Genomic DNA, 27,107 nt, shown 5'->3' with positions numbered 1-27,107 from the left:
CTCAGCAGATTAAATGATTATCTCTCATGATTATGGAGATATTAGCAGCTGAAGAACAAATCATGATCAATCCTTAGGCAGCCACAAGGACTGTTCTGGGCATGGTGGCACCTGTAGTTCCAGTGCTTAGGAGGCTGAAAACAGGAGGATCACTATGAATCCAATTTGTGTAGTGAGATCCTGTACTAAATATATATATATATAATATATAATTTACTTCACTTCATGATAAAAAATAATAATGTGTGAAATGTATATAAAACACTAACCTTAGAGGATGAACTCCATCCTGCCATTTTATGAGAAAGCAACACCTGAGGTGACGTGCCTGAGAAGAGCTGAAGATCATACCAGTGACTGATGGTAAATGAGCTTATCACACTGACCTTGTAAACTCTTTCCAGACTGATCAGACTAATTTTGAAGCTTTGTAATTGAACACAACTTATGATTTCCAGTATCCACCCATAAGCCAACAGATAATTTAGGGAATTTTGATAAGCTTTTCCAGGCAAGGTAGAATACATGATTAGGGAAATTATCCAAAGGCTTTATCTTGGGCTAGCATTTTGGAACTTTGGAACCTTGAAGCAGTCATGTACGTGTTAGAGTGTGAAGGAAGATAGCTCATGTGTAAATGGCATTGACTTGATCTTTGATCCTTGAGTCCCCTCTCAGAGTAGCAGCGAGGGCAGCCAAGGGGATCAATTTTTCCTTTGAGAAATCTGATGCTCATTGTGCTGTTTTGATATTAAAGGAAAATTGATTGCATTTAATTTCATTTCTCTTCTATCTGCTTTTTATAAAACCCAGTTCTGAAGGGAATCAGACCGTATTTTGTCACATTTATTATTTTACAAAGGACCTTCACATTCTTGATGCACCCTCCTCGATCACTACGTTGTAAGGGAGTAAACAGAGACAGTGCATGATTAACAAACTTTTCAGGCTGCACAACTAGCTAAGGAACAGGATCACTACACAGAGAGAGTTTGTTTGACTGCACTTGTAGTACTGGCTCTAATCTGTCTTCCTGCTTCTGATGAGAAGGGCTTTATGGAGATATTAGCAGCTGAAGAACAAAGCAGACTTTCTTCCACAGTGGGAGCTCTTCTTTAGGTGGCTGTAGGGGAGCCTGGGTCCTAAGTGACCTCTTAGTGCCAGAACAAATGATGCCATATTGGGCAACAGGCCACAGGCTGGAGGTTCCTACTGCACTACTACATGAGAAACCCATAATGTCTTCCATAGGTCTTCAAGGTATGTAGCAGACTGGGAAGGAAAGAGCAGCCAGGATCAAAAGGCCTGTCATCAAGCCCCAGCCAGCTTTCCAGCTGCCCAGTCCTGTGATTCTGGGAAATCTCCCTCAGTTCCTTTACATTTCAATCTTCTCATTAAGGACAATGCCCATTCCTGTAGGTTGATGTGCAAACACAAGAAACAATGTGTGCCTGCGAGTTTGGTTAGTTAAAGCTCTCTGTCTGCTATTGATCTTTATTAATCACTCTAGCAGTTTTACAAAGCAAGAAGACCATTTTCTCCTTTTTTATTTTTTTAAATTTAGGGCAGGGTCTACAGAGTCTACAGAGTCTCACTGCGTAGATTGGACTCGTAGTGATCCTCCTGTTTACAGCTTCCCAAGCGCTGGGATTATGGGTGTGTGCCACCACACCCAGTCTCAATCACCATCTCAGTGCACCCCAGGGGCAGGGCTGGCATGGCCGGCCCAGGGATGGAACTCCCAGCCCCTGCAACTGCTTAAGCAGGTGCTGTAATCCACTGACATTTTTTTCCTTTTATGCTGTATTCTGGCTTGGTGTTTGGCATTCAAGGTTGTAAATCATTGTGAAATTACTGATACACTCTTCATAGATACATTTATGAGCATTTTCTATAGGTCAAGCATCCAGGCTTTCAGGTTCCAGAGATGAACATGGTGCAGTCCTGTTGTCAAGTTCCTCTCCACATTTTATGAGGGGGTGAGATAAAGCTACCATGTAAGACCATCTCTTTCTTTTAGAGATGCTTGTTCATGCCTAGGAGTTAGCAGGACCTGGAGGTTTCAGGACTAAGAAACATGGCTTTTTTTTTTTTTTAACAGTCAGAAACTGGAACTGAAACATGTTTGATCAGCAGGATGACCATTCCTCGATTCTAATTGACGTTGCTGTCTTTCAGGATGTCCAGTACTCAGACATAGACTACATGGATGGAAGGAAAGACTTCACTATTAATGAACAGACTTACCCCAACCTTTCAGATTTTGCAAAAGAATTACATGAGAATGGACAGAAATACATAATTATCATGGTATGTTTAAACATGTGCTCTGTTGCCTTGTTTTTTTTTTTCTTTCACAGTACAAAAAATATTTATAAAATAATATTATGTGTCCTTTGTTTATTAGAATCCTGGCATCTACAAGGACCCCACCTACACCGCCTACAACAATGGAAGTATAAAAAGAGTGTGGGCTTTGGACAGCAAAGGCTTTGCAGTCGGGGAGGTAATTTCTCAGAGTAATTTACTACTGTTGGGGGGTGCTTTTTACTTGGGTATCGCGATGGGTAAAAGGTGAGTTCCATCATTGCTTTCTTTAGTATTAATTTAAAGTGTCTTCCTCATTATTATTTGTAAGCCAATAATTGTATGAATCAAAGCAGTAACTTCTGAAGGCTTTAAAAAGCTAAACCTGACTCACTCATACTGCAGATACCTGAGAAGCAGTATGTCCTAGAAGAACTTTCAGTTACTTAAAATCCTTCTGCCTCCAAATTTCCATCCACTTTCATAAAAAATAAAGTAAGTCTAACAGCTCACCTGGGTGTTCACAGGTTGATGTGGAAGATGTCTCATCTGAAACAGTCTTCATTTGTGCAAGACTACTGGATAAAGCCCAGACTTGAGGCTAAGGTAGCAGGTTCAGGCGTTGGAATAGACTGCTCAAGAGCCCCTTCCCAGGAGATCTGAGATCCTAAGACTCTGTACCTTACATCAGAGCATATACATAGTAACCTGTTATTTCAGTTATGAAGAGGGTCAACTCTAGATGATCAGATTATGTGGGAGTTGCTAAAGCAAATGCTTAATGGAAAAAGTTCATGAATCTCCCTGAGTGGCTTACTTTGCCAAATTGTCTTTTCAGGGTCACTCATGAGCTTTCCTTAACTCTGCTAACTTAATTATTTTTATTGATTCTGTTTACAGTACTTCATTTTATTTACTTACTTTTTAATTGAATTTCTATTTCCATGAAGCAGTAGGATAGTTTCTTTTGTTCTGTAAACCAAGATTTCACTTTTTCTGTTTTATATGAATTTTAAAATATCAGGTACACCCATATTCATGTATATATACAAAATCAGAGAGGCTCTAGTCAAATGAAAATTATTTCAATCATTGAAAAATGACTCATCTGTGAGTCATTTTAGTAGTGTAAATATTGGGGTATTGTATAATGAAATATTTGCAGATAATTATAAAAATCAAATTAAATGGTTACCTTAATTGACCAATAACTAAGAAGAATCATTTGGCTTTAAGTGCTGGCAGAGGGACCTGTTGGCGAGGTGGTAGGAATTTGTTATAGGTGTATTTGTTATAATGGAGTTTTCCTTTCTGTTCTGGAGTGAGCACTGCTGTTGGCAATTGCTTTGCTGAATGTGTGTGCTGAGATCCAAAATTCCTTCTTATTCTTTCTTAGGGCCCATCACCTAAAGCAAAGGAGTAAGAGTTCAATCCACTTAAAGTGGGCCTTTCAAGCTCCCATCATACCCTTTTAAGACTTCTTTGCAATGTATCTATTCATTATGTTGCCGAGGGTGAAACTATTCCCAATTCTCAGCCTGGGGGCTTATTGGAATAATCAACAGGAATTTAATTTTTCCCAAAAGTTTGCATCCTATTGATTCAGAATTTTAAGTAACTTGGCTATGGTTCTATCTTTGTGCTATTTGTGGAAGATGTTTAAAGTTATGGTTTGATATATGTACATGAAAGTATTTAATCATTTATAAAATATTGTTTGTGTGCAAATATCAACATATTTATACTAAAATTAATTGGGTTTACTCTAATCTTTATTTCATAGTACATTAAACAATCATTATTTTAAAATATTGTAATTAGACATTCGACTATTTTAAATAGTTCATCTCCCAAGTGACAGAGACATAATAGTTTGATTTTATTATTTTCATAAAAACATACAATATATTTTCATTCAAGCCTTTTTCTTTTTTCTTCCTTTGGTTTTCATATATTTTCACTCTTTTGTTTTTATTGGGGGAGTCACAGGTTTAGAGTCGAAAATGATATGAAATATGGGGTTTCCGGTAAAAGAAATAGTAGCCAAGAGCACTGTACTTGAACAACTGAACTAGGAGACAAATTGCCACAGCAGTTTTTGTTCCCTAGGGCTACCCAGGCCAAGTGGTCTTTCCTGATTTCAGCAATCCAGTATGCACCCAGTGGTGGACAGAGCAACTCAGTGACTTTCATAACCGCCTGGAGTTTGATGGCTTATGGATTGTAAGTTCTTGTACCAGATAGAAATTGCCTTTGAAAGCAAAAATACCAACTTTTCAGGTGAATTTGACCCTAATTTTTAATAAAATACATAGCTCGAGGTCATTCTATTCAAAATTCTCTTGTTTAATGCTGAATTTACATCACTAAACTAGGCTTTTAAACATCCTAGGCATTTATTCTAAATTTGCAACCAACTGGTCATTTCATTTTGGTAAGTTCTTTTATTAGCACATGTTGGTAGTACATGATGTTTGCATTTGTCTTAGGGAGTTGGTACATGTACTCAATATATCTTAATTCTTTTTCTTTCCCTTCCCTTCCTGTACTGATCCCTAGTTTATCTTTAGTTTTCTCTTCTCTCTCTCTCTCTCTCTCTCTCTCTCTCTCTCTCTCTCTCTCTCTCTCTCTCATATTCATGTTTGCAATGAAGAATGATTACATTCATTCAGTGTGATTGGTACATGTACATGATGTCTGACAGATTTTAAATCTCTTTATGCCCCTCTCAAGTACTTGGTTCCCTTCCCATCTGCAAAAGATCTCTCTCCCTATTTCCTTTTATCAATCTTTTATTTGCTCTCTATTTGAACTTTGCCTTCTTCCTATGAGAGGAGCCATGTGGCATTTAAGCTCGTGTGTCTGGTGTATCTCACTTGACATCATGTTTTCAAGAAATACGTATTTTCCTACAAATGTCTCAGTGGTGTCTTCCTTTATAGCTGAGTAGTGTCCCATTATGTATAGATACCACCTTTCCTTTATGCATTTTCTGTTAAAGAACATACAAGCCTCTTCAAAGACTTAGCTGTTATGCATGTCTGTAAACATGGACATGTCTGATTCACTGTAATGAGGTGCTCTAACTGTGCTGGGAAGAAGGGAGGTCTCTGGGTGAAAAGGAATTTCTATTTTTAGCCTCTGAGAAATATCCATATTGATTTCCATATTTGTTGTACTAATTTACACTTCCACTGGCAATGTAAGAGACTTTCTTTTTCTCACAGCTTTGCCACCATTTCTTATTATTTGATTTCCTGGAAATTGCCATTCTCAGTGTTGAAAGTTCAGTTTTGTTTTAATTTTCATTTCTCTAATAGCCAGAAAATTTGAAAAAAATTCACGTGCTTACTGGCTATTTGTTTTCTTCTGAGAAATTTCTGTTGCCCATTTTTTCAATTGGGTCTTTTATTTGGGGGATCTAATTATTTATATATTCTAGATATTAGCCTTCTGTCCAAGGAATAGCTAGCAATTTTTCCCCCTCTCTGGGCAGTTGTCTTTTTACTCTGTTGCTTGTTTCCTTTACTGTTATTTCTTTGCAACTGGAGTTCTGCTCAGAAGGTGCTTTTACATTTTTGCAAGGTGTCAGTTATTCCTCCATTAACTGTCAGCATAAAAACATGACTTTGTTAAAAGTTATGGTTACTGTACTATTATTTGTAGTATTACCTCAAAATATTTTAAGTAATTCAAGGGAGCTCTTGTATTTCTTATTTGTGAATGGAGGGGCCTAGGAAGGGAGAGAAAATTGAAAACATTTTTGTTCGTTTAAAAGACTAGAGATTATTTATTTTTAATCCAACTTAAAGAAATGGATTTTATCGCAATGATATATTATCTTATTGCTCCTCACTCAGTGAAATAAAAGGTGGAGAAACTTATAAAACAGAAATGTTATCCTGTCTTTGCTTTCTCAAAAAAGGTATGAAATTGAAAAACCAACAACAAAATCTTTGAGTCAGCAATTTTTAATTAATAGATTGCAATTAATTTGTAATCAAAGTTATGCAGAACTGAAAATTTCCTGTGAGTAATAGGATACAAAATGACAATCTTACTGAAGGTAGAACAGAGGCCAATAAAATTTGGAGAAATTATCCACAATTCAGATACCACTTCACAAGACACACCTGATACCTTGGCTGGGGTTTTGGTAAGCTTCTCCTAACAGTTTAGCATGAACCAATAACATCTTCCAATTTTGTATGTTGTGTCTTTGAAGGAAATGGATGAAGTCTCTAGTTTTCTCCAAGGTTCTGATCAAGAGTGTGAATCAAACATCTTGAACTTCCCTCCCTTTGTGCCCAGTAAGTGTTCCCCTGCTTGCTAGTGTTGCAGCCACAAGAATCATTTAAAACAATACTCAGTGTGGTTAAGTGCACCTTGCTTCCCTGTCCAACAGGGCCCATCCCCATATACCTCGATCACTCTCCCTCTTGAGTCTCTGTGGCTTTACCTGCTCTCCAATCATATTTTTGCTGCTGTAATCCACGGACAACATGTGGTGAAAGTGTTCGACTGAGCCTGGAGCTCTTTGCACTCCTGGACTCAAAATTCTCTTACCCTAGATCTCAATGAATTAGCACAATAGGTTATGTCTAGTTGCATTGTTCTCACTAGCGATGGCTGAGTGCCTTGAGTTCGGTGCTGAGGCAGAGACCCGGTTTCTTCCATTTTCTGTGTATGAGGCAGTTCCGAGTCACTGTGACAAAGCACCTGGAAAAGTCATTGTAGTGGTGGAAACGTTCATTTTGGCTCACAGTTTTGGGGGCTTCAGCCTAAGGCAAGCTGTTTTCAGGCAGACTAACCAGAGAGGGAGGGCGTGGTCATGCTAAGCCGCTTACTTCAGGGCAATGAGGGAGCAGGAAGAGAAGGAGCCCTGGAACACAACTGTGCCTCAAGGGGCTGACTTCGTGCAGCCCACCCCCATCTCCTAATGCCTGTGCAGCTGTGAATTCATGAGTAGATCAATCCATCACCTTTCAATAGTTCCACCTCTGAAAACATGAGGATATTTTTGTCCAATTTATAATAGTCTTGCTTCCCCCCTCAGAGGCCTCTATCTCCAGCTTCATGGGTGATGGGAGTTTTATGGGTGGGCCTGGATGTAGGTTCTACCCAGTTCATTCACATTCTTTTGCCAGGGTATAACCAGGAAAACGCAGCTTAACTCCAAGGGGGTATTGTCTTCCATCACACCCACCTTATGCTCCTGGAGAGAACACTGGTGGAGTAGCAGTTGGGCGGCAGTATCAGGTTACCTACTTCATGGGTCCTACCTATACTCCTGTGACCAAGGACTAGCAGCAGCTTTGGCCAGCACTGGTCACTGAAGGAGTAAAGGATGATTTGGAGGGAGTTTTAAAGATAACCTCCTGCAAAGTCTGCTCTTTAGTTCCCTAGTTTATTCTTTGTTGCCTTCTACTTATGCTCCATCTCCCCCATACTTTTTGTTCATTTTGTATGAGTTCATCATATTTAATCTCCTACATTTCTTCTTGGCCAAAGCTGTGCTTTGTGTTTTCCTGCAGAAATCCTCTACCTTTCACCTTCTGCTTGCTCTGGCGAGGGCCTCACTCCTTATCTCTCTGCTTTTTGTCTCCTTCCATGTGACCAGCTACTTTCCCTCTGAGCTGGGCAGCTTCTCACATTTTTAAGGTTGCCTAAGACATATTATTAGCATGATAAAGGAAGATATAATTACCTTGAACTCTGGGAAAATATTACTCCTCTTCTTACAATTGAAATGGTTGTGGATCTCATGTCACAGGCTAAGCTAGGTAAGGAATGCATTTGTCTTTATAGTTTATAATCCAGCATAATTTCTGACTCCAAATCTTGGTTCTGTGAGGCTTCTGGGATAAGCTAGGTCTTAGTCTTTCCTTGTTCTATGTTGTCTGAAACTGTGCTTCATGTTAAGGTCCTATATACAACAAAATTTCGTGAAAGAAGGTAGATATGGCCCCCGGTGAGGTCTCCACAGAGAAAAGGGGAAGTAAAGAGATTGAGATTGCCAGTCTTGCAGCAGAAAAGGCTGACCACCTTGGGGTTGAAAAAGGGAAAATATAGTAACCTTGTGGGGTTCTCAGAGCCAGGATTTGAGTTCTTGTTCATGAAAACACTCAAGGGACCCATCTTATTTTTTGTTCTTGTTTTTAAAGTGTGGGATCTGTAATATAAAATTGAAAACCAACCCCCAGTAGTGCATGCCATGCCTGCCCTACCCTGGGTGCTCTGTGCCAGCCTCCAAAACTGGGCATGGTGATGCTAGCCTGTAATCCCAGCACTGGGGAGGCTGACACAGGAGGATCACTTTGAGTCTGAGTTGTGTAGCAAGACCCTGTACCAAATAAATAAAAATTTAAAAAGCAGAAAACATTTTCTTTCACTGCCCTCCTACCTGTAATTGTATACTCACTTCTTGATTAAATAGATATAGGTAAACAATCTGTGCTTTATGCTTAATCTCAGGCCAAGAGCCCATTGTGCAACAGATTTTTTACTTGCTTTCACTCACCATCATCCTTAATGAATTCAAGGGGGTGCAAATTAACTTTAGAAACACATGGAGGAGCTCAGGGTAGGCCTCAGGTAGCAAGTGGTATTTAGGAAAGAATTCAAAATCTGGAAAAGATTTTGTAGAGTGGAGATTGGGAGGGAAGGTACAGCAACCAGTTAGAAAAAGACTGGGTGAGGATTTTGTTGAAAGTTGGTAGACAGAGAAGTGCCTCACCGATGTTGTTTCCTTCTAGGCATTCTGGACAGCTTACTGTTTGCCCGAACCCTCTGCATGGACACGGAGTTTAACTGGGGCCTTCACTATGATGTCCACAGCTTATATGGCTACTCCATGGCAAGAGCTACAGACACGTAAGGACTTGACTCTTGCCTGATTCTGGATTTGGAAGGTGGGAGGTGGAGTAATTTTTTCTCTTTCATAGGTATTAAAATATTGTTTATAGTTATCATGATATAGAGACTGACCTAGGCTGGGGATATAGCTCAGCCTTTGTAAGTACCTGCCTGGCAAACACAAGGTGCTGAGTTTGATTCCTGGTACCAAAAAAAAAAAAAAAAAAAAAAAATTAAGAAAAGAAAAATTGAAACTGATTTAATAGGGTACTTTAGAGTCTCTCTCTCTCTTGTAAAAATTTGGTTTCTATAGAGGGCTAATCTTTTCTTTATTTTTATTTTTAGGGAAGGGTCTAAAGGATGTTCAGGGTCTCACTACTAGATTGGACTCATAGTGCTCCACCTGTTTACAGCCTCCCCAAGAGCTGGGATTACAGGCATGCACCACCACACTCAGACTCAATTGCTGTCTTAGTGTGCCCCAGGGGCAGGGCTGATATGGCAGGCCCAGCGATCGAACCCTAGCCCCTGAGCCTGCTTGCAGGTGCTTTCATCTGCTGAGCTATTTGGCCGGCCCTTAATAAGACTTATGTTTATTATTATTATTCAAGACTCCTCAGAGGCAGAACTATGTGAGGCACTTAGACCCCAGCTGGAAGTCAACCCTTGCCAGGTTCTGTGACAGGATATGGTAGAGCCACCACACTAGGGTTGCTGGGCTTTAACAATGAATAACAAATCACCATCATCCAGTATAAAAGGGAGACTGATATTTACTGCAAATGATTCCACCCTTCTACACCTCGTCATACCAATTTCATTAGTGAAGGCTTTGTGAACTGAGAAACAGCCCCTCCTCTGACCCAGTTCCTTCCTTAGGAAAATGTAAAATACAATGTTTACTTCTATGAAAGCTAGAAAGTTGGGTTTAAACTTCAGACACTTTTAAATTTAGATCTTCAACAAAGACGAGGAGGCTTGCCAGAGAGCTCAATGGATTAAAGCGCCTGCTTAGGCAGATGCAAGGGCAGAGGTTCATTTCCCAGTATGCCATGCCAGCCCCACCCCCAGAGTGTGCCAAGAAGGTGATTGAGACTGGGCATTGTGGTGTGCACCTGTAATCCCAGCGCTTGGGAGGTTGAAAACCCGAGTCTGATCTGTGTAGTGAGACCCTGTAGACCCTGTACTAAATAGATTAAACAAACAAACAAACAAAATAAACAAAAAAAAAACAAAGAGGAGGAAACTGAAGGTTTGAATGGTTATTTGGCATCTTCAAGCGAAAGAGCTTAAATCTGTCTTCTCTGCTTTTCTGGTGATTCTGGAACTCCACGTGGGCAGGGACTGTGACACACTCTTCATTTTACTTGAATGTTCTATCTTGGAGCTAGACAGTCAGGATTACTTCTTTGAACCTTGGCTCCGGGAGTCCTTGAGGCTCCATTCTAGCTAGCGTCTTGCTCTTTCCTCCTATTCCTTCTCACCTCTGCATCCCTCTGTATCTAGATCACGTCCATCTGTTCTTTCCCTGAGGAAACTTGGGGTTCAGTCCCGAGGATTCTCCTCTTTCCATTCTATGCCAAACTTGTACATAAGTGTTTAGTTCTACCCATGGGTTTTATTGTAACTTATTTAAATGATATCAAAATTTATAATTCACTGATTTTCTGACACAAATATACAAAATTATCTTCTCAAGCTGGCTGTCTTATTGGCTCACACAGCATTTCTGTGTCTCTGTTCCCTTTTGTTCAGTTAACCTCTCTACTCTGGCTGATCATTTGTGAAACTCTTAAATTCCCTGCCTCAGCTGGTAGTGACACTATTCCTGTCTCCTAGACTCCCAAGTGAGAAACTTTGGATCACCCTTTCTTTATTTAATGTTCCCATAGAACATCAGCTTGCTGCTTTTGAGACATCACTATAGCCATCTCTCATCCTTTTCCCATGATGTTATGATTTGCATCTAGTTGTCCCCTGAAAGCCCCAAAGGGGCAGGGACTTCTAGAGTTTGAGGTTAACTCATGATCCACTGAGATTATGGGTGTGAGTGTTACACCCACCCTGGGGCAGAGAGCCTGAATGCAATTGTAAGGGAGGCAGACTTGCTCTCTGTAGCCGTTGTTGCCACTACTCCTTCCTTTTGCTCTCTGCTCTTGGCCGCTGCCATGAAAGGTTGCTCTCTGCCCTGTGCCACTCTGCCTTGGAGCCAGCCAAGTATGGACTGAAACCTCCAGTAACTCTGAACTAAATAAACCTTTCCTTCCTTTATTTTAGCTGTCAGGTATTTGTCCCAGCAACGAGAAAAATGTAACTGAGACACATGACCTCTTCTTAACTAAGGCCATTATCATCTCCCACTTAAATTGTTACACTTGGCCCTAGGCCAGTCTCCCTTGGCTTTAGTTTCTAATCTTTACCTTTTATTTTATTCTCTACCCTTTATATTGCACATGTGGCCTTAGGATCAATGTCAATGTTGCCAGGAAATGTATTACAAATTAACTATCTTGGACCTCAATTCAGACCTTGGGAACCACATTTTATATTTTCAATTTTTTAAAAAATCTTTTATCCATTTATTTATTTGGTACAGAGTCTTACTACGCAGCTTGAACTCATAGTGATCCTCCTGTCTCAGCCTCTCTAGTGAGGGGATTACAGGCACCCCCCCCCCCATGTCCTGTTTCAAAGTTTTTGTGGTGGCTGGGATTCTGGGGCCAGCACAGAATGCAGTACCAGGGATCAAACCCAGGTCCTTGCACTTGCCAGGAAGGCACTTAGACCACCGAGCTATCTCACCAGCCCCACAATCTGTATTTTAACAAGATCTCTGAGTGTACTAAATGCATGATAAAATTTAAGATGCACTATTTTACTCAGCAGTAAAAGCAGTCCTTCTGAGGCACAAATTTTCTCATTTTTCCCCTGGTATAACATTATTTGTAGACAACTGTTTTCTCTATAATAAAGTTTAATCATCTTAGCACAAGCTCTGAGATAATTCATCACATAAACTTCTCATATGTTTGCTACTCCTTCTGTTTTATGGTCTAGTAATGTTCAACTTTTTGTTGCTTGCAAGTTTAAATGCTGTTCATTCTTTCATGTGCTATTTGCCCTGTTCAGGGCATCCTTCCTTGGCCTGTTCATTGTGTAAACATGTACCTGTCTAAGTTATCAGTCTGGGAGCCTTCTTGAAAGTTTAGGAAAGTACTCTTTCTCTTTTCTTGTGCTATTTCTCATATTATAATAATCTCAGTATGCAAAGGAATTAATCATAATTTTTAGATGGTCATTGCTTTTCTTTCTGGACTGCAAGTTCCTTGATGGCAAAGTTACCCCTTTGTCCTTATCCTTATGAGTAATATGTGTACTGCAGACATGCTACAGCAAATTCCTGGGCTGAGAAGGAAAGGAGTGGACCAGGCACACAGAGAACCTGATGGGTTAGAGTAGAGACTGGGTCTGTTTTTATTGCCACATGATTTTGCTGTCAGGGCTTTTCTGGGATGTCCAGGTGAAAGAGAGAGAGAGAGAGGGAGAGGGAAAGGGAGAGGGAGAAGGGGGAGGGGGAGGAGGAGGGAGAGAGAGAGAGGGAGAGGGGGAGGGAGAGGGAGAGGGAGTCGGAGGGGGAGAGACAGGGAGCAGGAGTGGGAGCAAGAGCAAGTCTGGTGAAGTTCATGCACAAAGTTGTGTCTCAGCTAAAGCAAAACCCCAAGAAGAATGATATCTAGCTCTGATTTTTACCTCTTGTTTTCCAGCTTTTCTCTCTCTGTCTGTCTCTCTCTCACTCTCCACTCTCTCTCTCTCTTGCTCACTCGCTCACTCACTTGCTCTCAAATGTGAGGTTTAGATGACTTGATGTTTTCAGTAGTCCCTTCATGTTCTGATAACATCAATTTACAGATAATCCTAAGGATTAGAAATGGGAGGGAGAGTGAACCAATGGTCAGAAGGAGTCAGGACAGATTGGAGGAGAGAACGAGTTCCAAATCACTTTGTTTCCAGCATCTCCCTGCCTTGAAAGTTCTACACAATCGTGAATGGGTTGGTTTGAGTATTCTAACAGCTGTGATTAATAGTTATATGGTAACAGAGCGAGCAAGTAGGTGACTTCTTCCTGGTCTTTAGGTATGAAACAGAGCTGGATTTAAAAGGAAAAATGTTTACTCTGTATTCTGGATATTGTGTGAGCTAAAGTCATAGGACTGAGGAAGACTTGGCTAAAACTTAACTGGAAGCATAGTTGGGACACAGAGGTCAGTGGGCAAGTGGGGAAGGGCTAAAAGCAGAAAGAGAACATCCTGTCAGGGATTGTGGCATGAACTAGAGCTGATAAAGGGAAAAGATTAATGTAAGGATCTCTGAATAAGGCTTTGTCCTCAAAGTTGGGAAATCTGAATGTTATCTAAACTATATTGGCCTAATGACCTCCTCTAAACTGCAGCTTCAGCTATCTTCATCCCTGTTTCAGTTTCACTCTCCATGCACTGGGCTGTGTTTCTTCCATGACTGATGACTGCAGAGAGCAATAAATCTCTCCTGCTAATAAGGGTGGATTGTCTGTTAGCCTATACCAAGTGAAAGTGAGGACTCAGAGGTCCCCTGTGCGTGCTGGTGTTGTGCCAGTAAGGATTATGCATGAGCAACAAGGCATGGAGACAAGTGAAGATAAAAAAAGGCTTGTTGTATGGGAGAAAATGAGGCAGAAACACAACATGAGGAATCCATCTATTTCTCACTAAAAGGGCGAGACAACAGCCAGATCTCATATTCAGGAGCATTGCATCCTGGGAAAAATTTGGGGAAGTCTGGAATAAAATTTGGAGGTCTGTGTTGTCTTATACAAAATTGGAAACCTTAGCAAGAATTGGGAAAGAAGCTATTAAGAATACTAGCTAGTCATGTTTGGAGTGCCTGTCATTCTGGTATTCTGAATATGGGCGGCTTGTCATGACATGCCAGTTACTGCTAAGATGTCTCTCAGGTAGGTGGATGTTCAAGAAGAAGGGGGTGGTGAATGAAAGCAAGAGACAGGAAAAGGAATATTGTGGAACTGTCCTGCTTCAAGGTTGTATATGGTGAGATTTTTGGACTTACGTGCAAACATGAGAAATATATAATTCTTTATCCTATTTTTAAAATATAATCTAATTTTTAAATGTTTTTTATCATATTATGTAGGGACTTAAAGTTCAACATATCAATACTTGATGAAAAATACCTGTTCCTTTTGGCCCTAACCTTCTAAGGTCAATTAAGACTCAGGATATATGAGAACTTGTACTGTAACGTCATGTACCTCGGTAGTGTCCCAAATTTTCTGATCAAGAAGATTATGGGGCCAAAGAGGAAAGTGATCGATGATGTAGAGTGTGCCTAAGGAGAGTCACATGGGGAGAAGACACTCTCTCAGGCTTTCACAGAGAGCACATTGGCCAAGCAATGGCCGTGACTCATCCACATGGCTGCACTGACAAAGGTTCTACAATCTGAGGTACAGGATCTCAGCATAAATCCTGAGGGCATTTCACTGACCTTCTCAGACCAAAAAGCTACAACTCTTGTTGCACAGGTCCTGCTTTACCTTGGTCTTAACCATCCAGTAGAAAAGTATGAAGACGAAATATAGGAAGTAAAGCCATGCTGTTATGTTGAGCTGTGGGGGACTCAGGTCAATAATTTCTGACATTGTCAGTTAAACAGAAGACCCAATGCTATTATGGACTACTGGACTCTTTTGGAATATTTTGCTGAGTTTACACACCTATAATATTCAATAACAGAACTTAGAAAAAATGGGGTATAAAGATGAATGTCCATTTTGTATCTGTCTATTCAAAGTGGTTAGGATAGATATATAGTTGCATTCTCTTAATGAATAGAATGATTTGTTCTAATGGTGTTTGTAATTAGGATCTCAAGTTTGCATCTTGTACAGCAGTTAACCACTAAGAAGAATATTTGCAGTGTGTTATTTGTTGAATCTGTACTTCGATTTGATTTGAAACTGTCTCATTGCTATCTGTTTATCAATAAAATTTTGAAAAAAAAAGAATGCTAGCTAGTTTGCACACCTTGTTTTTGACACCATGGAGGTATCCTCAGTTTGGTTGGAGCACCCATTGCTGTCCTTGGTATAAGGCAAGCTCAGAGGTTCACGCTCATCTCATATTCAACTGACTGTATTTCTTTTCAGGGCCATGGAGACCATCTTCCCCAGTAATAGGAACTTCATCTTATCTCGTTCAACTTTTGCTGGATCTGGCAAATTTGCTGCTCATTGGCTGGGAGACAATGAAGCCACATGGAATGACCTGCGGTGGTCAATCCCCAGTGTCCTGGAGTTCAATCTGTTTGGGATTCCCATGGTGAGTCTCATGCCCAACCAAGAAACTCAACTGTTTGTCCTCTGAAAACTTTTCATTACCAATATTTGAGGATGTTCGAAAACTGAGAAGCATACGTCCCTTTGTGATAAGTATTGGAAAAATTGATTTCTCTGATTAATTTGTTTTTTAAAAATAGGATGATAAATGATTATCACTGGGGGATCTGATTGTTTTAGTTTAATATATATTCTAGATATTAGTCCTCTGTCTGAAGAACAGCTGGCAATTTTTTCCCATTCTGTAGGTTGTCTTTTGACTCTGTTGGCTATTTCCTTTGCTGTGTGTAAACTTTCTAATTTACTATGTTGGTTGATTCTTGATGTTATTTCCTGTGCAACTTGGGTTCTATTTCGAAAGTATTTTCTATGTCTATGTCCTCAAGAGTTTTGCCTATTTTCTCTCCCATCAGATTGTTTTTCTTTTAACATCTAGATCTCTGATCCATTTTGATTTTAGTTTAGTATGTGATGAGAGATATGGGTCTAGATTCAATCTTTGCATATGGACAGCCAGTTTTCCGTTTCATCCATGGAATCTCTGGAGATAAGAAAGAGACCATGAATAAAATATACTTGTATCAATGAAAAAAATCCTATCCAGAGAGCATCACTGAATAGGGAAACATGAAACCAGGAACTTAACAGTGAGAAACAGCCCTCTTTATTCAGTTGTCTACAACCATTGTCTGTAAGCAATGTCTACACCACTATTCAGCCTTCTTCTAAGTTGGTTCTATGGTGTATACTTCTTTCTTCTGTTGAGTGGTGGGAGGCTTGTCCTGGGACTCTGGGGTCTCTTTAAATATTGAATGAGGGCAATAGAAGTTTCTTTCATCCTACAAGAAAACAGCCAGTGCTTTTAGTTCTCCTAGTGACCACTGTTCTCTCTGTGTGCTAATTCTCTAGGTAGGTGCTAACATCTGTGGGTATGCAAGAGATGTCACAGAAGAGCTCTGCAGAAGGTGGATGCAGCTTGGAGCTTTTTACCCACTGTCAAGGAATCACAATGGTCCTGATTTCCGGGTAAGTTCCCAAGAGAAGTGACGACAGCTTTTTGGATTGTATAATCTACTTGTTCGCAAAGGAGGTTTGAGGAAAATGGTACAGGTTGACCCTAACTGCAGAAAAATGATCATTTTTGGTTATAAACCTAAAAAGCAGATATGAAAGTGTGTTAAAGTTTCTGTCACTCTCATTATCATTTTGTAGGAGATTTACCTTTTACTTCAATTCATACAATGGAAACTACCATAATATTGGGCAGTGAGGAAGAAGGCTTTAAAGGAGAGGTACATCAGTGACCTAAACAATCTTCACTTTGTTGTGATAGAACAGAGCACTTTTTGTAATAGTTTGGGAGATGACCCCTAACACACACATAGTACTTCCCATGATCCATCTCACCTTTATCCAAATTTAATTTTTTTATAAGCAAGTATGTAGAAGTGGATCCAAAGTCCCTTGAGGTAGTTATGATAATGGCAAGAGGAAGTAAGGTAGGCTTCCTTTCTTTAAATGAAATAATCTGCTACTGAAATAATTCAAATTGAATGATTTAACTTTTAATAGACTTATTAGGGTGACTTCTGGTTGATAATTTAGGTCCAGCTTTTGGTTTTAGTAATGACAATTGTTAAACCTGGAAGGATTACCAGTAAATCCTTTAAAGTGTTTTATCTTTGCACTTTCCTGCCATTCCTGGCCAGGGAGAGAGAAATGAACTATTTCTGATTGTCTAAGCAGGTGGCTACAAGCAGGTAGGCAGGTGCTGTTCATGGAGAAATGGCTTAAAGACTAATATGAATAAAAACACTCAGCTTATGCAGGTGACTAGGGTAAAAACTACTAGTTTTCTTTTTTTTAAACTAGCTCTTAAAGCATTATGCATGTCAGTCCAAATTTAAATATAGAAAGTAAAATGAAATAGAGTATTTAAACTGCAGTTTATATAATTCAGTTTATTCACAGCATCATCATTTTAATCTGTGTTTAACACAAGTGATTATTGGGCCATTTTATGTTTCTTTTTTTCCTACCAACTCTTCAAAATTCAGTATGAATTTTACAATTTTATCACATTCCTGTATATTGCATTTTTAGCAGTTAAAAGCAATATAATGACATGTAATGAGAATACTATTTTATATCAATCCAGTCATAAAATGCATATTTAAAGTAATTACACATCAGTAAAGTTAAAGATTTAGTCCCCCAGTCTTGGACACTTTTCAAGTGTTTAATTATACCTATATAACAATGACCACCACAGTGAACAAGGCAGCGCTTGTCTTTCTCAGTGGAGAACTAGAGTGACTGGTGCCAAGGGATATTTAGTAGCAATAATACAGTCTGAATGCAGCCCGGGTTTTTTCTATACTTTCCACATTGTAAAGAAAGTGAGCAAATGAGTGCCAACCAAGGATGGAAAATTTCCATCTCCTAGCTATAAGAAAGTTAGCTTTGTTTGCTACAGGATTTAAATAAAATCTGCTAAAACCTGTTATGGTTTCTTTACATATCTTTATACTGTAGAACAAATAGAGGTCACTATCCTCGGGAGAGAGAAAATAAAACAAAATGTGACAATGAAAGTATTATAGAAGAAAAGGTCTGGTTTTATCATGACATAAATGTTTAAATTGCAAGTTCTTTAAACTGCATGGAAAAGAAAAGATGACTTACAGATCATGGAAGCAGGCAATATGGCTTATGAAGATGGATTGGAAACGTTTTTAGCAGTAGAGCTAAGTTTAATAGAACTTATTAATATTTTGAAAGTGAAATATTATGAAAATCCACATTAAATAAATTGGGGTAGTTCTGGAACATGCAGGGCCTACTATGGCTCCTTTATGTACATGCCACCCCCGTGGGGCCCCCGTGTCATCCTGAGGCTGATGTCGTCTGCCCTGAGTACACACATACCAGTGCAAACTAGGCCACCTCCCTGCAATTCTATATGAGGAGAGTCATGCAAACTCTCATTTGTTTTTTCAGTTGTAAAGCAAGGAATAGAACCAAGATCCCTTCAGTTCTGGAAATGCTCTTGATGTTCCCAAGGTTGGAGAACATGGCTGTTTTCATTTGGGAAAGTTTCTTATCATCGGAGGACTTTTAAACTATGATAAGAAGAAATAGTAATTGCTTCCATTTACTTCTAGGACCAGGACCCCGCTGCCTTTGGTTTTGACTCTCTGCTATTGAATTCCTCCAGACATTATCTGAATGTCCGCTACATGTTGCTGCCCTATCTCTACACCCTCTTCTACCGGGCTCACACTCTGGGGGAGACAGTAGCAAGACCCTTGGTGCATGAGTGAGTTCTCTGATCACCCTTGGCATATCATTCCACTGTACCTTGGTAGTGGTAACGAGATCAGCGGGGACACAGTGGGTTGTTATCCTGTCTGGAAAATTCTGCGTTTTTCACCCTGCTGTCTATTCTCAAGGTTCTACCAGGACCCAAACACATGGGACGTGCATGAACAGTTCTTGTGGGGGCCTGGACTCCTCATCACACCTGTTTTATATGAAGTACGTTTGTAATCTAAATAATGGAGTGGGGTATTTCACTTATCCTCATGGCTTTATAGCTGAAAAAGCTAGATCCCAAGTATGTATGATGACATTTAAATTTAAAAATGAATATAAATGAGACATCATGAAAGTTTAAAAATTAAAACAATAGTAATTCTTGGTCCCAATGTCTTAGAAAATTGAACAATTTCCGTGCTGTAAAATTGCCTTGAAAATTGAGTCTTTAGCCACATGGCTGTGGCACTGATATGGCCTTTCAGTGCTTTGTGATATGTGTGCTGGCCATCTGTCTGTGTTTCCCCGTCCACATGGGTTGTTCTCTGAGGGTTGGGTTGGGTTGGCAAGGGAGGTTAGGTATGAAGAAGAGCAGGAAGTAGAGTGAAGGCCATGTATGAAGGACCATGCCTGTCTAACATGAAAGTGATTTGAGAAAGCAAAGAAATGTCAAGTATAGAAGAAGGGTCAGGTGTGAAGTATTGCCAATGTGAGCATGTCAAGGTCCTCTGAGTGGGTGTTTCAGGTGCATCATCTGATGACAGGTCCCGCTAGCCAAGAAGTATCCCAGTTGGAAAGGTCTCTGAGGGTTTGGCTGTCTCAGGCTCCTCCCAGCTCTCAGCTTGCATGAGTGCCAACCAAGGATGGAAAATTTCCATCTCCTAGCTATAAGAAAGTTAGCTTTGTTTGCTACAGGATTTAAATAAAATCTGCTAAAACCTGTTATGGTTTCTTTACATATCTTTATACTGTAGAACAAATAGAGGTCACTATCCTCGGGAGAGAGAAAATAAAGGAGTGAACACTGCATTTTCCCTAGAAAATGTAGGAGTATTAAAGCAAAGCAAACTTAGTATCTAGGCACAGCTTTGCCTTGAAAAACTCCTCAGCCTCTCTAAACTTCTATATCTTTCTGCGTAGTTCTGCTGAGACTTGTTCAGATGACCATATGTAGCGAAGGTGCTCTGTACATTGCCAAGGGTGATGCTAATGTGCACACTGCTTTTGTCTCCCCAGGGTGTGGACCACGTGAAAGCATACATACCTGATGCCATCTGGTATGACTATGAGACTGTAAGTGAAGCAGCCCCAGCTCCCTCTGAGATCTGTCTCTAGCAGCTTTGGAAACCTGGCATAGGATAATACGATAAAGTTTTACTTTTAGTTAATAAATTGTGGGTGCCTTTCGGTAAGCTGTCTTAGGGCATTAGGAGAGTATAACAAAATATCTTATACTGGGTAGAGTGTATTCCTGAGTTGTTCTGGAAGTCAGAAAGTCCAAGGTCTAGGTAGAGGCAAATTCAGGGTCTGGTGAAGGTTCACTTTGCTACATCAGTGGCAGCTTCTGACCAAGACTTCATGACTTTGTCAATTACCCAAAACCTCCCCATCTGGTGATACCATCACAGTTGGATGTTAGGCTTCAATGAATTTTAGAGAGACATCAGCCTCCAGACCACAGCAGAAGACCTTTCCAAATATACAAGGAAATGATTTAATATGTGTAATAGGTTTGTGAAAATTCACTATATCAACATGGTTACTGTTTGGCTATTAGCATTATTTATTGAATTTTATGATAACAGAGAAGTTGATGTCAGTTGTAAAAACAATGTTTTAGTCAGATTTCCATTATTATGGCAAACACTTTTGATGATCAACTTATACAGAAAATGGTTTATTTGGGTTCACAGTTAGAAAGGTTCTGGGTCTTGACGGACTGGCCTCATTGCTTTGGGCCTAACATAGCACATCATAATCAGGAGTTTATGGTGGAGCAAAATCGCCTCACTACCAGGAGGGAGAAGAGAGAGAGAAGAGACTGGGGTCCATAGTCCTCAAGGAAGACACACTCCCAATGACCTGAAACTTCCCGTTAGGCCCCACTTCTTAAGGTTTTCACCACCTCCAAACAGTGTGAAGCGAGGGACCAAGCCATTAACACCTGGGCCTTTGGGGAACATGGAAGACCCAAACAGTACCACAGAGTGTGGAGACAAGAAAAGGAAGCAGGTGACAGGAGTCTGAGCTCTGCCCTCCACTACCTGTGTACCTTGAGGAAGTCACTCCACTCAGGGGTCTTCAGTCTTCTCTTCTATAAGAAGTGAGGACTGAGCTGAAAGATGTCTAGGGGCTTCACAGCCTTCACAGCCAGTTTTCTGCTTTGCCTCCCTTCTGCTGCTTAGGGAGTGGCTGTTCAATGGAGGAAGCAGTTTGTGGATATGCTACTCCCTGGGGACAGGATCGGGCTCCATCTTCGAGGGGGCTACATATTCCCTACCCAGCAGCCAAACACAACCACGGAGACCAGGTAAGCTCTTGTTTGTTTTAATCCTGGTGCTCTACCACACAGGGCATTATGGGGGCAGGCGGGTAGGTCCAAGACTGAATGGACCAGGGAAAAACCTCCATTCAGCAGTCTTCCTCTCCTTTTAAAACTGGTTCTGAATTGACATCTGAGTTCTGTTTCATGGAGACAAAGGTAGAAGCAGTTCCTTTTTCTATCCATAGTTCTCCCCGTGTGGTTTATAGCATGTCAAAGAGGTTAACGATGGGCATAGACTTTGCTATGCCTAAGATTAGAAATCCAGGGAGGATGCTAACTGGACTTTAAAGCATTATTATGGGGGTTAAATGAATATAAATATTAACACATATGTATGTATGTGTATATGTGTGTATGTATGTAGGCAGTATGTAAGATACTTAGAGAAGTATCTAGTACGTGGGCGTACCCAACAAAATACTCATTATAATAACCACAAACCCAGATTTCAGCAGGAACTGCCTCCCTCTATCATTCTCCTTATGCTTTCTCTGCTGAATTGTGCTATTTGGAACGCTTGAGTTTCCACACAGTGTTACTATTTCCTCAGTCTCTGAGGCAGATCCTGGGGGCCCAGTCCCTGGGACATCAACAGGGCTGACTTGGCCTGCTTTCTTCTGTTCTTCATTTGTTGAAACTGGAAATTGCTCTTTTCAGCCGGAAGAACTCCCTGGGACTCATTGTCGCCTTGGACTACAAGAGAGAAGCAAAGGGAGAGCTGTACTGGGATGATGGTGCGGCTAAAGGTAGACTTCCTCCTGGGGCCACTGCTGCTGCTAAGGAGCTATCTCTGTTATCATGTCACTTATTCCTATAGCTTACAGAAGTGAGTCAAAGGTTATTCCAAAAGTTTCACAAGCCAAACAAAATGGAAATAAATAGACTTCAAATGTGCATCTCAAGTGCTACAGATGCTACCAAACCAACAGCAGTTGTGGCATCGGGCTTGCTTTTTCTCCCTGTGGATATCATTACTAACACAAAGCAACGCATTTTGTGAAAAGCTTTGTAAAAGTACTTCTTCAGAGACAATAGAGGTAGAAGGATCTAGATTGTAGTGTCTTTTCTCATTGCAGTGATTTCATATTAAAACCTTATTTAAGCATATAGTTTGTCACTATATAAAAACCCTGCCCTGGATAGAATTAGATAAAGAGCAAAATAAAGCTCAATAATAAGAAGAGAAGAGATGGATCTTTCTCAAATGGGAAGGGGACTAAGACATGGCAGGAATGAGAGCGAGGGCAATGAAAGTAGATGAAGAAAAGAAATTAAAATGTGTAATGAATATGTTCCAGCTTCACACAAGATACATAAACATGTACTGTGAACATGAAGTAATAAAAATAAATAAATACAGATAAAAGAATTAAAATTTGTTAATGTTTATTTACTACTTATGATTATATTTATGCAAGGAATAAAGATGAAAGTAATACAAATGATGCCTTTGAAGAATTCATCCGCAGTCTAGTGCAAAACCATAATCTGCATGAGATACCTATAGCACAAGTCAAAATGTTATAGAAAAATAGTGATTCAAGGTGCCATGAGTGTTTGGCACTCATGGTCCAAGTGATTCATGAACATTTTGTGCAGGTTGATAAAACTGGGCCGATCTCAGATGAGCAGAATTAGATCCAATGGCAATTTAGAGGAAGAGGGTGACTCCCCAGTTCCTCGGCCTCTTATACTCATGGGTACACACATCTCTCTCTTTCAGATGCTGTAGCTGAAAAGATGTATATTACGTATGATTTCTCTGTTACTTCTGTAAGTACTGATTTCAAGGGACAGGTGTCTTACATGCGATCATGTAGTGATTGCTTTTTGAGTTTTGGTGTTGTATAGATGTGTGCCCAAGTGAAAGAGGGACTGTTTGATTTTGTGGGTCCCAGAGAAGATTCTAGTTAGCATGAAAATGCATTGTGAGTATCACACACATGAGTTCTGCACTGAAACTCCACCCCGACCCTCTCCCCAGAAAAAAAGTCACCACCTTTGATCTTACGTGTTGGGTTGTGACTTCCAAAACATGTCATTGAGGAGTGCAAGTATGGGGTGTGAGTGTGGGTGAGGCACGAAATACCATTTTTTTAAAATTAATAATGTTGTTGCATAGGTCCTGCTTTGCCTTGGTCTTGGCCATCCAGTAGAGAAGTGTAGGAACGAAGTATAGGATGTAGAGCCATGCTGTTGTGTTGAGCTGTGGGGGAGTCAGGTCAACAATTTCTGACATTGCCAGTAAAGCAGAAGACCCAATGCTATTGCGGGCTGCTGGACTCTTTTAGAATATTTTGCTGAGTTTACACACCTATAATATTCAAATGATGGAACTTAGCAGAGAGAGGGGATACAGATTAATGTCCATTTTGTATCTGTGTATTCAGAGTGGTTGGGATGGATATATAGTTGCATTCTCTTAATGAATAGAATGATTTGTTCTAATGGTGTTTGTAAATGGGATGTCGAGTCTGCATCTTGTACAGCAATTAACCACTAAGAGGAATGTATGCGGTGTGTTAATTATTGAAACTGTCCTGCCGATTTGATTTGAAACTGTCTCATTGCTATTTGTCTATCAATGAAATTATGGCAAAAAATTAATAATGTTTGTGATACATGATTATATTTATTGTGGCTAGTTGGTATATGTGCAAGACACATCTTAATTCTCTTTATGTCCTTTACTTCTTTTGTTCATCTCTTGGGCTCTTTTTCATTTGTAAAAAAAAGTCTCTCTCTCCTCCTCTTTCCTTTTATATTACTTTTATTTTGCTCTTTTATGTATTTATACTTTGGATTGCTCATATAAGAGGAATCCCATGATATTTAAGCTCATGTGTCTGATTTATTTCACTTAGCATTACAGCTTCAAGGTACATCTATTTTCCTACAAGTGACTCAAATTTATCATTTTGTTATAGCAGAGTAGTACTTCATTGTGTAGAGATATCTATTTTCTTTATCTATTCGTGGACAAATAGGCTGCTTCCAAGATTTAGCTATTATGAATTGTGCTGCCATAAACATAGGTATGCGTGTGTCACTGTGATACGACACCTTCGACTCTTGGGAAGGTATCTAGAAAGGGAACAGCTGGGTTGAATGGAATTTCTATGCCAGTTTGCTAAAAAGTCTCTGTACTGATTCCATAGTTGCTATACCAGTTTGTGCTTCCACCAACAAGACAAATGCAACTTAAAACAGCACTAAGATTCCATTTACTCCAGAGACAATGGCAATCTTCAAGAAATCAAATAATAACAAATTCTGGTGAGGCTGTGAAGTACCTCTTTAGGTTCATTTTTGACTTTATAGTTCCTGGAGCTTGGTTTTGGGCCCAGGCATCATCAGGTAGCTTTGAAATATTGAAGGATATGGATCATCATTTACTTCATTTCTATTTTACAAGGGACTGAGAGGAGAACAAGGTACAGGATCTGTGGAAAATGGGAGAATTTTAATTTACTCTTCTTAGGAATATGATCATATATGATCAGGGATTTATTTCTCAGGGACTATTATCCCTTATTTCTATTTTTTCTGATAATTTTTTTAAATTTTTAATTTTGCAGTAGTTTATTATCCCCCATGCTGTTGTAAAAATCAGTGATTTCCCATGTGCCCTTCATACAGATTCCTTTAATGATAACAGTTTAGAGGAATGCAGAACAACTTCACAGCCAAGCAATGGGCATTAATTTTGTGAAGATGTAGAACTTCTCCATAGAGATCCTTCTTGTTCTTGTATCAGCTCGCCTCCAGCCCCAGACTTTGTGTTGGCCTCTGGCAACCACAGAACTGCTGTTGTGTGTACTCTTGTCCTTCTAAGTATGCTTATGTAAATGGAGTCATACATCATGTACAACTCTTTTATCCAGTGTAATTCCCTTCGAATTCTGCTAAGTTGTTGTATTCTGTTCCTTCTTATCTGAAAGAGCATTTCAAGGTATATGTATACCACCTTTTGCTCAGTGTTCTTCTGATCAAGGGAATCTGGTTCTTTCTGGCCATGATTTATTCTAATGAAAATAAAAATGCTATGAAAGCTCATGTACAAATTTTGGTATAAATATACATGTTAGGGTGTTTTTCAAGTACAAATTCCCAGGTTTCCAGTCGCTGGTCTTACATTAGTGCATGTTTCATTTTGTAAGACACTTGCAAATTATTGTTCAGAATGGCTGTACTATTTCACATTTCTACCTGCAATACATAGATGGTCTAGCTGGTCTGCATCTTTTCCAGCCTTAGATGTTGTCACTACTTTTCGTCTTACCCATTCTCTTAAGTGTGATATTTCTTTGTGACGTTAGTTTGTGTTTCTCCAGTGTCTAATGATGCTAGAAACATTTTCTTGTGTCTCTTTTCCACTTGCATCTCTTTTAAGTATCTATGCAATTATTTCACCATTTTCTCCTTGGATTATTTGGCTTCTTTTTTTCTTGACTGATCAGATTTGAAAGATTTTATACGTTTTCAATACTAGCCTTCTGCTGTGTGTGTGGTTTGCAAACTCTTCTATTTCTAGGCTTCTGTTTTTGTTCTCTTGACAGAGTCATGAGACTAATAAACCTTGGTGGGTATAATTTATCACTATTATATTTTATGAATCATGCCTTTTGTTGTCATGTCTAAGAGGCTCTAGATCCTAATATTTTTGTTTTAAAATGTCTCATTTTTCTCTTTTCCAATTAATTCTGCTGTTGTTTTTGAATTGATTTATATATACAATGTTAAATCTAGGTCAAGGCTCTACTTTTTGCTTGTGCACAGCCTCTTCCCTAACCTCCTTTGTTAAAATGCTTCTTTTACTCAGCTCTATTACTTTGGTCCCTCTGTCAAGCATTTTTGTGTGATAATTGTGTGGAAGTGATAGTCTCTATAATCATAGAAGTAGCCTCTTTTTTTCTTTAGTGTTCACTTTTACCTTTTTTAAAAATAATTTTTATTCATTTTAATGAGAAAAAAGATAAAATAGCAGTGAAACAGGTTCAAAATAGGTTAGTAGGATGTATACCATAATTAATACATTGCATATTGTTGTCTTCATAGTATTTAGAGGACAAGATGCAGACATGATCTCTTGTCTAAACAATATTAGTACAAACTTTTATTCTCAGTGAACTAAGAGAAAGTAGCTGTATATCTATCCTAACTCTTTTGTGTGTGTACATACACACACACACACACACACACACACACACACACACACACAAAAGAAGTCATTTTAACTTCTAAAGAAGTCATTTTAACTTCTCTCTACTTCAGTACCCTCATCTGAAAAATGGGACAGTTTTCATTTTAACCCCACAGTCTGCTGGGAGATTTGAAAGAGATAATCCCCAGAAAATATTTAGCACAGTGCCTGAAATGTGGGATTTCATAAATTTTAGTTCTTATCTTTATTAATATAGTAAAAGAAAAATATTTAGGAACTCTGTGTATGAGGCAAGATCAAAACATACAGTGAATATTTAAAATTTTAAAAAAATATCACAGTAAAAGACGTTATCATTAATTCCCTCAAAAAACTCCTCCTTTCTTCAAACACACCTATTCCATCATTCTTACACTTCCTGAAGCAGGTCTAGGAGTCCTATTTCCTGAATGTCTTTTTGTGGCCTGCTTTATGTCCTGAATTGATTTAAAACATATATATCCCTGTCCTAGCCCAGGTCCGGTGAGTGT

The 27,107-nt window shown here is 39.4% G+C and overlaps 1 protein-coding gene across 1 annotated transcript in view; it reads left to right on the top strand.

The window, feature by feature from the left end:
• Mgam2 (maltase-glucoamylase 2 (putative)) overlaps positions 1-27,107 on the top strand; it is a 108,360-nt gene that overhangs the window by 20,498 nt on the left and 60,755 nt on the right. The window contains 13 exon segments of the mRNA XM_023712752.1: positions 2,179-2,310; positions 2,408-2,506; positions 4,417-4,530; positions 6,533-6,617; positions 9,063-9,180; positions 15,365-15,536; positions 16,463-16,579; positions 18,718-18,872; positions 19,006-19,090; positions 20,105-20,161; positions 21,274-21,398; positions 22,071-22,159; positions 23,137-23,186. Coding sequence (XP_023568520.1) covers positions 2,179-2,310; positions 2,408-2,506; positions 4,417-4,530; positions 6,533-6,617; positions 9,063-9,180; positions 15,365-15,536; positions 16,463-16,579; positions 18,718-18,872; positions 19,006-19,090; positions 20,105-20,161; positions 21,274-21,398; positions 22,071-22,159; positions 23,137-23,186 — 1,398 coding nt within the window.

The sequence above is a fragment of the Octodon degus genome, unplaced genomic scaffold, assembly GCF_000260255.1.
Source record: "Octodon degus isolate 3935 unplaced genomic scaffold, OctDeg1.0 scaffold00027, whole genome shotgun sequence".
NCBI lineage: Eukaryota > Metazoa > Chordata > Mammalia > Rodentia > Octodontidae > Octodon > Octodon degus.
The sequence above is the reverse complement of the archived record's forward strand: the minus strand, read 5'-3'. Positions and strand labels throughout refer to the sequence as shown.